This window comes from Glandiceps talaboti, chromosome 15 (genome assembly GCF_964340395.1).
Source record: "Glandiceps talaboti chromosome 15, keGlaTala1.1, whole genome shotgun sequence".
Lineage (NCBI taxonomy): Eukaryota > Metazoa > Hemichordata > Enteropneusta > Spengelidae > Glandiceps > Glandiceps talaboti.
In genome coordinates this window covers 16,092,686-16,106,197 of record NC_135563.1, presented here as the reverse complement: position 1 = coordinate 16,106,197, position 13,512 = coordinate 16,092,686, and the positions used below count along the sequence as shown (strand labels likewise).

General features: G+C 34.5%; 1 protein-coding gene across 1 annotated transcript; it reads left to right on the top strand.

The window, feature by feature from the left end:
- Window positions 1-3,072: 3,072 nt before the first annotated feature.
- LOC144446693 (E3 ubiquitin-protein ligase RNF4-like) lies at window positions 3,073-12,374 on the top strand. The gene is made up of 6 exons (XM_078136514.1): window positions 3,073-3,208; window positions 6,805-6,949; window positions 7,365-7,460; window positions 8,836-8,995; window positions 9,472-9,586; window positions 9,934-12,374. Exons 1-6 carry the CDS (start codon window positions 3,170-3,172, stop codon window positions 10,081-10,083), a joined length of 705 nt encoding a protein of 234 aa, XP_077992640.1. The 5' UTR covers window positions 3,073-3,169; the 3' UTR covers window positions 10,084-12,374.
- Window positions 12,375-13,512: the final 1,138 nt, after the last annotated feature.

Here is a 13,512-nt window from a genome sequence, read left to right as displayed (position 1 = left end):
TTTCTTTCGGGTCACCACCACCACCACCACCATCATCGTCTTCACTATGATCTTCTTCTGTCTCTTTAGTCTGTGAAGACATTTTTTCCTCTACACAAAGCTTGTTATAATCACCAACCTGTGCACCTGTTACTGTGCCTTGGAAAATGGTTGACCCTTTGTAGTACTGGTGTATTGTTAAAGTTTGTCCACAATGGTCACAATTAGTTTCTGAAAGAGAACAAAATACCATTATAGACATAATGTCTAAGGAATGGGACATAGAAGTAAGCAGATGAATTGCCACATATACGTGGTTCTCCCCATGCTGGCCAGCACTGGTCAGTATCAACCAACACTCAGAAAATGCAACCTCCACAATATACTACAAATCAGTTCTTATACTAAATATATAGATTATACACATTACTGTAGTCTTCAATTGACATTTTTAAATAAAATATCACCAAGAGCATTTGCATCAGTATTGTTTCTGCAATAAATGAGCACAAACACGACAGAAAACATCCAATGTATCTATTGTTTGCACCTTATAGGCTGATAAGGTAGAAACAAAATACACAGAAATAGCAGACAGACTGATCGATAGGGACATTGGGGACATCAGCATAGGTAAAGTGGGCACTATACTCAAAATCCCTATCCCAGTGTACAGAGGTTGGGTCATTGATAATTTGAATAACTTAATAACATCTCTTATATTTAGAGAAGTTGTGTGATGGAGAATGGGGAATTTGACTCTTCATGACTAAAACTAAAGCTGCAAGACAAAATTCAGCCTTTGCTCCCTTTAACTTTATTTAACATTACATAGCATTATAAATAGAATTTTAATGGTTGAAAATGTTTGTATAATAAATATTTCAACCAATAAATGGTCGAGACAAAACAATGCACTAGTGTTTGCAGTTGTCATCTGCCCTTTTTATCGGTTAGTGCTTGCACTATTCTTGAGATCTGATGTTTGGATGTGAGACAGAATCAACCTCAGTAAAAGACATACATAGATTTTGTAAATCTAAAGACACAATTCTTTGGTGGAAGTTTAAGACAAAAAGGCAATTACTATGGTAACTAAATGACATGCCTATTGTTTTGCATTTTTCTACTGGATTGTAATTGTCAAAGTGTAAGAGAACATTATATGTACCTTGTACTTGTGTGGGTTGTGTTACTCTTCTCTCTGGGTATGACCCATGTTTAGGTGCTGTCTCAGCCCCACAGTTTTCTTGAATACTGGTTTCATTAACACTGCTACTAGTACCCCTCTGTAGAGGAATCTCTCGTCTTCTATTAGTAATCAATAGTGCTGGTGATGACGAATGTTGTTGGCGGAGTTTATTTGCTGATTTTCCCTCTGATGTACTTCCCTCTGATGTAACTTCTGACATTTTAGATATTTTGATGTAGAATGTCCTCTTGTCTCAGAAATGGCTATAGTGTTCCAGGTTTTCTTTTTCTCTAAAATGTCTGAATCAAAAAAAGGAAAACACAGTAAATCCATTTTACTACTACTATCCCTGAAGTTCTTATTCCTTTGTAAAATGCTATTATACAAGTGGTAAAACCTGTAAAAGTTTAGAGGACTAAAGAATGCCCATCTACATAGAATACTGTACAGTATCAAAACAGAAAACATTAGAACTCTGAGCAATGAATTGATGTAATTAAATCAATTGTTGATAGCTCAAAAGGATATAATATGTTGTAAAGGTAATTAGATTATTTAAAATGTGTAAGTAATTGAAGACTAGAAAAAAAGGGGTCTGGACTGAACTAAACACACGATACACTAAAATAATGTACACTGATATCAAACTTATCTGTTCAGATAGCACCAAAATGTCAAAGTAATTTATTCTTGATTGAATGAAAATTGTTCACAGTATCAAATAGGAACAGGGTGAATTAATGTAATGTGTGCATACCTACTAATATAATTATGTCATAAAATGTCATTTCTATGGAATAAACATAGAAGTATATGTTTACACCTTTCCCCTCCACTGCTGTCAGAAACTTTTTATTTCAAAGTTAAATAAATAAATAAATAAATAAATAAATAAATAAATAAATAAATAAACAAATAAATAAAGCGTCAATAATTGAATTGGTGCCACCAAACAAAACAACCTGTGCATATTCCTTTCTAGACAATATATCTATTTTATCTATTGCCTGTATGATTCATGCATATATTACATTACATAACGGTCCTTCCACAAAATTTCATTTTTCAAATGTCTTTTACATTTATTTATACCCAATGTGACGATGACTCGGAAGAATACAAAACGTTTCATTCGCACGTCAGCTGTAATAATTAAGTGTCAAACTATTTTCACAACTCTTGCTCTTCTGATGTTTCACTTTCCTTTCCCAGATATGTATATTCTTCTGGTTATTATTATTGATTGGTTACATGTACTTGATGTGAACTGTGAACTCGTCCTATATAACTGAGTATCTTGTTGAGTTCGAATACAAAGCTACACACGTAATGACATGCACTACACATGCTACACCACACGTGCCCATCCTACATTCTTGTATTTACATCAAGGTGTATAAAACATCAATGTTTGTCCTTGCAATGACCCCTAAGCTCTCAGTGCCTGTCGATCGTGTAGTCCGTCAGTTCGCAAGCGCGTTAGGAAATTACAGGTAAACATCGTAACACATACTTACCGATAAATCAATTGATACTGGGCAGCATTGGCCACGATCGTGCTGAATTAAAGGCACCATGTTCCTTTTTCCACGAATTCTTGGAAACAAGAATAACTATGGAATAACCCAAGGAATCATTACATTAGTCCCATCCCAAGGGCTCACAATGCCGAACATTTTCACGTCATTGAATATTGATATTCGACCCATCACACTAATTGAATTTCAGCACACAGTCCGGTTTTTTTAATAATACACTTCTCTACGCAGTAGTTTATTGAACATTTAAGTTTGGACACCCGATACACTCACTTCGTTGCAAAATAGTTTCTCCCGGAAATACTGTTGTTTTTGTTTACCTCTCGTAGATATAACTTCTCGCGAGAAGTATGTACGAGACGTTGAACATACGATAAAATTCATTTAGAGACTTTCATCCAACATATCGTCAGATTTGATGAATGAGTGTCTTCCAAATTGACACACTGAAGCCTTCTACATGTACCTTGCAAGAATACTCTCGTCAGAGATGAGTGGGGTGAGTATGTGAATTGGAAAACCCTTTTCTTCTGGCTTGACAGAACGTGATATTAGGCCAAGAAATTCCTAACCCTACCCGGCCATATGTCAAGTGTCAAATCGATCTAACATTGTATGCAAATATGTCAATGTCTAAAATAAGATTTCTTAGTACATTTGAACCCAATGAAGTACGTAAATCGTTTAAAATCAGACTAGTGCGTTGAAAGAAAATTCATCCATCGTTAATTAAATGAAGAAAGATTTCCTCTGCCTTGCCAGAGTTATTGTATTCCAAGTTTACTGAGAAATTTTATTTTTTGTATTGATATTGTATTGTCATTCATTATCTAAGTTAAGAATCACATTCACTTTTTAGTGTTATAACATACAGGAAAAGGCGTTGAACAGGGTGAAAAGTACACCAGTAGTGAGAAACTAGTAGTTTTTTATTCAGCTAATTTGAATTATAACCATGTTCTACAAATTTAATTAACGTCTTGTAATACACCATAAGTCTTAATTAATCACAACATGACACAGCAATAATTTTTCCACAGGACATATAACTATGTTGAGTCAAATTGTTAAATAATGTATGCCGGCTATAATAAATGTGCTTTGATTAATGTGCATGAGGTACTGTTAAACTGAAATGATATACTGGTGAATACCATGGTAACTGGACTAAATGACCAGGTACAATTATTCATGTTTATGTCTACTTTTGCATTAAACTGTAGAAGCCAGGGTGACTTAATTGCTGCAATAGAAGCCAGAGTGATTTAATTTGATAAGAGTCTCCTAGTCAGACAACTGAGGTTATTCTACCATGTAGTCACACATAAATTAATCAGTCTACCCATATAGATTTACCCCAGAGACTTGGATATATCTGGCACAACATACTGGCTTTTCAGCCAACAATATTGTGAAGCCAGATTGTCATGTCTCTGGACTATTATAGAGTTATTCATGTAATATAGAAGTAGTCTGAAGGCAACTCTGACTTGAGTATGCAGTCATTTGTAGTTGGTGTGATTCCATTTCTTTTAAGTCAGAGGTCCAAGTACCTTCAACCATGCAATCGATTCATTTGATAATGTGTCCTTGTTTATTGACAAATCTATTGCCCACACTGACCCCTATGATACGGTTACATACATGTCTTTTATTTTCAAATATGTCTTAATAAATGCGCACGGTTCAAATTACACACACCAAGTAGTGAACAAAGATTCAATAATATTTTGTCAAGTTAAAGCAAGCAAGGATAGAACACAAAGTCAACTTTTTGAGACAAATATCTTTATTGAGCTGTGCAGTTCTAAGACTTGATTACGGATCATAGGAGAGGTTGTCATTTAAGGTTAGGAGAGAAATAAATGAATTTATTGACAATTTGATATATTTTATGAGAGGAAATCAGTGCCACCTCAAAAACTGGTAGCATTCATGTTCAATTGCACAGTTAAAGTGGACTTAGATGTCTGACTGAGAACAGAAGTCTTTTTGGATAATGTGTACCTTGGCATGGTCAATGAAAAGTTCTATGAACACGATGTGATTAAGTGAACAGTCAACTGTCTTACCAAGTTGTAGTATATTCTGTGAAATATTTATTTGTCTGTGTGAATCATACTTTTGTTGATTTCAGAAGAGATAAAGAGGGGACTTAGGTAAAAGATTTTTCTCCAAGGTTTTATTTCAGTGGAATACTGAAAAAGGTGAAAATGGCCAAAATAACTGGCGCCTCTAAAACACTCCATTTGTTTAATGTCTGCATGAAATGTTGCAGTGACATTCATGATAGTAATCTTTCTTAATATCTGATATTGTGTAGGATATGTACCTTTTTGCTTTCAAATCCCTATTGGCCAGTGATGAAATTTTTGAGTTCATATGCAGTCATGATAATGTATACATAAATCTTACTTATTCTAGTACAGTCTAAATCATCAATGTTGGAGAGAGACTCTCCAGTGTCGATGTCTAAATTTAGTTCTTGACATCTGCATTCCATTACATTACAATAAGCCTGTCTAATGATCTATCTTTCAAATGACCTCATCTAGTGTGATATCATAAATTTGCAAATTAGTCCCTGTGTTGGATGTATAAAAACATTTTCAGGGTGACTTATGGTTAATTTGATCTTAGTGATGATGAAAACAATTCAAAATTAGTGAGCTGTGTGTGTATTTATGTGTTTACATAAACGTAGTTCACAGTGTACACCACTTTGTGATCTATGACCCCAATTGACCTTTCAGTTAACAAATCTCAAATGTGATATTTAGAGTTGAGATGGGCACAGATTAACCCCTCGTATATATGTATATTTGTCACCACTTTTATACAAAGAACGCTGAGTTACCGAAAAGTGAACTTAAATACTCAAACAAAATAATACCCACTCAGTAACTGAATATGTATTATAACATCAACAGTATATCACAATAATAAAAACATGTGCATTATAAAGTGGTGATTTCTCGCAACAGGAGTGATGCCATGAATTGTTATTCTTGAAAATAGCAATTTGGAATTAGGAAATATTGTTTATGATGTGTGCATGGTGTTTTACAATACTTGTCTACATGTCAGCATTACTCATAGCAGCCCCAGTTTACATACAACAGACAGTATTTTATACATTTTTGTCATTCGAAGATAAAGTTTGATGGTCTTTTTGAAAGATTCAGTACTGCCAAAAAGGGCCATCTACGTCACTTTAGATGACATCACAGTGTTTTTGTTAATGTCGATAAGCTGGTAAAATCTACCCTAGTTCCCCTGTCATTTTACTGGGATTTGCCACCAAAATGATGGTTCAGTGCATTGGAAACTATGGCATGCCACTTTTACAATATTCCCCCTTTCTGTTACTGGGGTTCCCCACCCTTGCAAAAACACTGCATTATAGTAACAAATGGTAGTTTTGTATAGAATTATTACACAGCCTGGGAGAAAACTGATGAATTAGTGGACTTATAGCAGTTCATGTACCAGTACTTTAGTGCAAAACTCTTTCATTTTCTAGTTTCTCAATATTTGTTGTTTATTGTAGCTATTACATTTTGTATGTAAGGGACTATCGCACAATGTCACACAAGCTCAACAAACGTACATCGTTCGTTTCGGTCAAAAACCCCTCCCCCCACCCTCTAAACAAATGTTCACAAATGGGACATAAAACGTTCATATATATAAATTATGATGAAAACTATAGCATTCACACCACTACTATCGATGTAATGTAAAAATATGCTTGTAAACACATTAAAATACGACCAGAAACCCATCACCATACCTCACATTAGAAGTAAATTTTTATCAAGTTATCAACATCTCAGAAGTAAATACAAAAGCTGTTATTATTGATGGAATGAAAGTTTTCCATCAAAATTTGGTTAGGTATACAAAAATGAAGTTCAGCAATTGCATTGACACCAGACCCCTCCCCTAAATGAACGAAGTTCGCTTATTGAGTTTGTGTGACGTTGAGCAATCGCTACGCTACAACTAATTACCAGAACATGGCATATTCAGTAAAAATAACACTCAGTAACAGTTTCTAGTTTAACACTCTCAATATTTGATTGTTTATTTTAGCTATTAGGTAAGAGGCGCCACAACCGACAACCTTCCTCCCCTAGCAGTGGAAGTAGTAGTAGGTCTGGTCGTTCATCTAGAAGAGGACACATAACACCAACCCAAGTGATAGACGATTCATTGGACATAGATGAATTAGATAATGGTAAGTTATATGCTGTATTTGCAAGTCCGCAAAGTATGTAGTTGTTAATGTTGTTTTTCCAACTTGTATTTTTTTTTATGTACAAACAAATGCCCCCACTTTACTGGTGGTATCCTGTTTGTGATATCAGAATTGTGAACTTCATAAAGCCTATAATGCAACATGGAGAGTATTTTTTTTTTTTACAAAGTATCTTCAGGTCAGCAATGCTAATTTTGAGTGGGAGTTGGTAATTTATAAATTCAATGATGAAATGCTGTCACGTTGAAACATGCCAGAACTATGGCATCATGATGAGCATGGGTCTGTGGTTTGTTTTCACTTCAAGTATTAGTTATTGAAATATCCCGTATTAAAGCCTGCATGTTTTTGTTGACATACCTAATTGTTGTTGTGTGTTTTGTTCTGTTTGTAGGTGTCACTCCAGCAATAGTAGATTTGACCCAAGTAGATGACACAGAAGTTGTAGATCTAACAAGTAGTGATAGTCCTGTAGTTTACCTAGATAGTGGTAAGTTTACTTTGTCAAGTCATGTTATTTAGAACATTTTACAATTTTGAGTGTCAAACCCGATAAAAGGTGGACTTATATTTGCTTCAGGTAATAGATCATCAAACTTAAATCAGCCAACAGAACAGAAATACCAAACTATGACAAAGCAAAAGTTACAGTGATTTAGAAAATATTAATAGAGGCCTAATCAAGGTAAATTAAAATCTGTGATTAATGTAGTGTACAAGGACTGTTTATTCTGTGTTAGTATTAGCAGCATGTATATTTCAAAGTAAAGTGCTCTGAAAATAGAAGCAACCTTGAATTATTTATATCACTGTGGCATTAGTAGACATGGCTAATAGCTTTATGGTTTACCTGTCAAGTTAAAAACACATGACAAGATATATTCCAGTCACATACTTTACAGTTATTTCTTACCTAACCATTAACTAAGAACAATAACTTAAAACCAAGAATGTACAGAATAGACCCATTGGCAGTTCCAAGATGCATCACATATCTCTCCATACAGTGCCATGTATCCTGTATGTGCCAGGGCGTCTGTTTGCACATACTACTCAGGGGTATGGTTGTCACCTGACTGTATTCTAGCTGGTTTATCAGTAAAATCCTTCTTTGTCACTGATGGTGTTTATTGTCTCTGTTCTATAAAATCACTCACAATTTAAGATGTCATGAATGACTAATGAAGAATGTTGATGAATTTTGTCCTGAAACCCACAGAAAGGAAATTTAAAAAGTATGCTACTGTAACGTTATGGTTTAGGCCCATGCCTGTGGTTGAAAACCACTGCCAAACAGCACCCCTGGTGGCCAAATTATGTAATCTTTTGTCTTTCTGATAACTAGCGTAGTGCACCCACTGGACAGTCTTTCTTTTTGAAGAATTATAAAAAGTACATCTGTAAAGATTGGTTGAAGTTAAAGTGAACCATTTAGCATATACTTACCATCAAAATATGTCAAAAATTAAAAAAATACAAGTGAAATAATAAAACACAAAATCCCACGTATTTTAGCATTCAGAGTTTCTTATGAATACTCAGAATAGAGTAAATGTTCACTCATATTGTGAACCATCAAAAATTTGGAAATAACAATATCATTATTAATAAATCCAAGTGATAGCTCATTGTCTACATCGGCAATATGTCATCAAAGATTTTGATGTGTTCACAATTTGTTGTAAGTTACATAATCAATACTTACAGTTTACAGCAAATTGGTTTATGAAAGTTCAATATGTTCCAATTATTTGCTGCTGAGTTAACAATCTGTTATTAATTTTCGATTAGATTTCAGATTTCGTAAGGATACAGGTTTTTCACAGTAATCAGTATTTCATCTTTTTGGTTCTTTCTCTGTTCAGTTTCAGATTCTAGAAGTCGACACAGACGTGCAATGCGACCTTCACAGAGAGTAAATCAGCTAAACAATAGTGTTATAGAATTTAGTAGTGATGATGATAGCAATGATGAAAATGAAATCCAAGTCTTGCCTGTTATAAATATAGGAACACATACTAGAAGGTAAGTTTCTGTGATGTCTGATGATCACTTCATCCCAATTTCAACTCGGCCCACATCATCCCATTTTCAACTTGCTCCAATTTCAATCTGCCTGGAAATCAAACTCTAACACAGTTTTTACGATGAATATTTTTTACAATGTTTGGACTTGCTATTTATGTAACATTGTAAAGTATGCATTCTGAAATATACCAAGCAGCAGCTAGCTCTGTAAACTTGTATAGCTCTGCAAACTCGTACCAGTTATATCTGTTAGTGTTAGCTTGATGTGAAAGTAACATTACCCTGGGCATAGACCACACTTACTCTTAATCAAATGGTACAGCACTATACAAGTCCAACCTCACTCCCATCACCACAGTAACTATACCTTCTCCTTTTTCACAATAGAAAAAAATGAGAAACAAAATGACTTAACAGAAAATATAAATCAGCAAGAATCCATTATTTGACATATTTGTACTTTGTGTTTTCAGATCTGATACTCCTCATACTGCCTCAACTAGTAGTGAAAGTACAAGTAGTAGTGGAGATCCTATGTCACCAAAGAGAGTCATCACATGTCCTATCTGTATGGACGATGAAAAACAGGTGAAAATACTTGACATATCAAATTCATTTCATCCTGTATTCTCAGTTTTATCTGTATTAAAGGCCCTTGTTTCTGTCCTGGGTCATTGCATTAGTGTTATCATAATAAGGATTACATGGAATCATTCTTTTGCTCTGACCCAATTTTTTCCATATTTCCGCCAAACAACTGAACTTTACTCCTACGTTTTAATCCAAAGTGACCTGTTTCAGTTTTTACATTGTGTGTAACTCCTTTTTAGCACTAATCTGACCTGATTCAGTTTTTGCATTGTGTGTAACTCCTTTTTTTTCAATGAAGTCGTGATTCTAACACTGACAGAACTATTATTCACTTTTAATTGCAGATAAAAGCCAATAAACGACAACTCATGTCAACAGTATGTGGACACATATTCTGTAATAAATGCATACGTGGTGCAGTCCAGACACAGCATAAGTGCCCTACATGTAGAAAAAAGCTATCCATGCGACAGTTTCACCCTATTTTTATATAGGTACAACTTTAAAGTGACCAAATTTTGATAGTCAACACATCAAAGTCATGCATGACACTTTGATATGCAGTAGACTGTTGTATTGCAAAACAAAAAAAGTGCAATGAGAATATATAAGACATAGTTTATTTAATTCTAAGACAGAGGAAATAGATAAGATAATGTGACTGTATATATGGTGATCTTCAGGGCCACCATAATTCAAGTTTTGCAAACTCCAGTAGAGCTAGCTACCAGTTGTTGACAAGGTATGTGTGATTTACATTGGCATAGATCTACTGTTGTTGTCAATGTATGTATAATTTACATTGGCATAGATGTGACTGTGAGGTAGTTGCATATTGTCATTATTTGATGTCATTTCTACCTATGCATTTGTGTTGATGTCTCATTGACTGACTCCCCCACCTGTTTCTGTACATACGTGTACTCAAAGAAACACTAACAGACTACTAGCATCAACAGTGATATCTGAACTGCATGACACGCTTATCTTCCCTGCTGTTGGATATTTTGGTAATATAGGCAGTGAAAAGGATTTTCTGTGATAAAACTTAGTTTTTTGAGAGGATTGGCATGTTTTAATGTCATTCTGTCATGGTATATCAACTTAGAGAAGTAGCTAAGTGTCCAAACTGTGCCAATTGAAGTTAAACTAGCTAAGGACAACTAGCTAAAAGTGTCTGAACTGTGTCACTGGAGGTTAAGCCATGATTTGTGCAAGTGTTAACAGCCACTGTTGGTCAATTCTAAGATAGTACAAAGCTGTCACTCAAACTCAAAGTCAAATCATAGCTTGTACAAATCTGAACAGCCACTTTGGAACAGGTTATATTTTGTACAGGCCCGGATGCCAGTACATACCTTGTGATTGGTTGAGAACCTGCCTCTTTATTCTTCGACATCTAATCAGGAAGAGCTTGTCAGGCACTATGACCTTATGACCTCTTCAGTTCTTAATCATATACAGTAATCTCCAATCAAATTGTGACATTATTTGTGAAATGCCATGCAAGATGGTAGGGCATATCTTGGTTACCATAGCAACAGTGCATCCTCAAGGAGGATGAATTTTTGTAATTGAACAACCAAAATTATAAGTGTTAGTTAATATAAATACAGACTTAAGTTATTTAAACATGTTCTTAAATATCTGTTGTAAAAATTAGTTCTTCTGTGCTGTAAGCTCTGACATATGTGCCAGCTTTCTTATCCTTCAAAGGTATTTTGTCAGGATGAAATTGATTGGTACAAGTCTGCCTTCTCTGTGAAAGCTTGTGTTTGCTTTAAATAATGGGTCAAAACGTAATCAGCTGTGCTTCTGTATAGTCATATTTTGGCTGATTTTATCGATCTTGTTTGGTGTAACTGCAGTATACGTTTTACTGTTCATAGTCATTTATAAATTGTGTTGAACCGTACTGTGGATTTTTTACTGCTCTTCAAACATCCTTTGTTTGTGTCTGTGATATTTATTACAGACAGAATGTACATTTTTTTCGTCAGTATTTTTTGTTATGTTGAAAGCCTCTCACATTGTTACATTTAAAGTACTGAAGGGTACCGTGTCATCAGGGATGTTGCTAATTTTAAAAGTAGCGGATGAAATTGGGAAAAAGTAGGCTGTAATACCTACTAGGGAGACCCATGAATCTGTCTATCATGGATATAATGTTTGAAATAAAGAATAATTTTAGAGTCACAGGTAAAATTGAAAAAGGTAGGCAATATTACCTATGAGGGGAGACCCATGAATCTGGCTAACAGTGGATATATAGTGTTTGAAATAAAGAGTTTTTGAACACAGATTCCTGAAAAAAAGTAGTCACCAAGAAATTGAGAAGTAGCCAGTTGTTTGTGCTGGCTACTGGCCCATATCTACATCCCGTGTCATTGTTTATGACAGACAGACTAAACTCTCTTCCTTTGTGAGAAGTAATGCACTGAATCAACAACAGTTGGGATGACGTATCTTACAGTGTACAACATAATTTATAATGAAACTTGCTTGTATGTCATGTCACTGTTGTTAATGGAAGCAGAGGCTCGTGTTGACACTCATAGCATGTTTCAGTAATGAGAGCTGTGGTTGTTTAGTATATGTATAATCAATAGGCATTGAGTACAAAAATAACTTGAATTCCCAAGTAGTTCTGTGCCAAGGCAGCCATTTTTGGGAAATTTAGCAAGGAAGCCTTTAAAATTTTATATGTTGTCCTATGGTGTGCATTTTTTACAAATATTTTTGTGTGATTTACTGAAGTAGGGGAAAGGCAGAAAGGGTCTCACGTGATATGTATGTATGTATGTATGTATGTATGTATGTATGTATGTATGTATGTATGTATGTATGTATGTATGTATGTATGTACATGTATGTATATATGTACGTATTGTACATACGTACATATGTATGTATGTACATATTGTACGTATGTATGTATGTATGTATGTATGTATGTACGTACGTACGTACGTGCATACATACATATTGTACGTACATATATATGTAGAATCAAGTTCATTCTCTAAATGGACTCAAAATATGTCACAACTCTTGAAGATGAACATAAACAAAGATACAGATAAATAAAGTAAGATTTATGTACTGACTTGCATATAACCTAGTTATAGCTGAATAACAGTCAGTATTTCATGTACAAAAGGTGCAACTATCTGTTTTGTTGATGTGGTATTCTTTGTAAGTAAAAAAAGACATTTTTCTTACAATCTAATAAAATGAATCCTAAAAAGGTCGTGTGAGGTACAAGATATATGTTACTATTGAGGAGATGATAGGTAAATATTTTGATGTGTTACCGGCAACGTGTAACCATAGCGACCAGCCAAATTGCCTTAAAAAGGACACAGTCAGTGTCGTTTACCTCATTTTTGTAGTTGATTCAATATCACTCAAGTAACTTGAAGATTGAAATATCAGATTATCACAAAAATAACTTTAAAAATATTTAAATGATAAAATAAATAGAACCAAATGGAGTTGATCTTTTTACAGTAAAACCCTTATGTTGATGACTTGTGACTTAGCCAACTTGTTTGCATGTAAATCAAGTTCTTGGTATATGGATACTTTAGTGATTAATGCCAAGTGAAATAATAATGCTCAGTCTTGTACAACAACCATGCCAGCAACCACAGTTTACTGAAGGGCCACACAGTCTGTAACTTTATGCTATTTGATGCTTATCCACCTGTATTACAATCTGATTTAGACTTGAATAAGTTTTAGTATGTACATGTGTAAGTGGATTTTGTACACAAACTAGCCAAAAAAGGGGTCTCTTATGAACCTGAGGCATTCAATTGCATTAGAATGTATCTATGGTCAAGTGGTTGTGTCTCAGAAAGATGCCAAAGGCATTCAGTTGTATTTAAATGTATCTGGTCAAGTGGCTGTGTCTCAGAAAG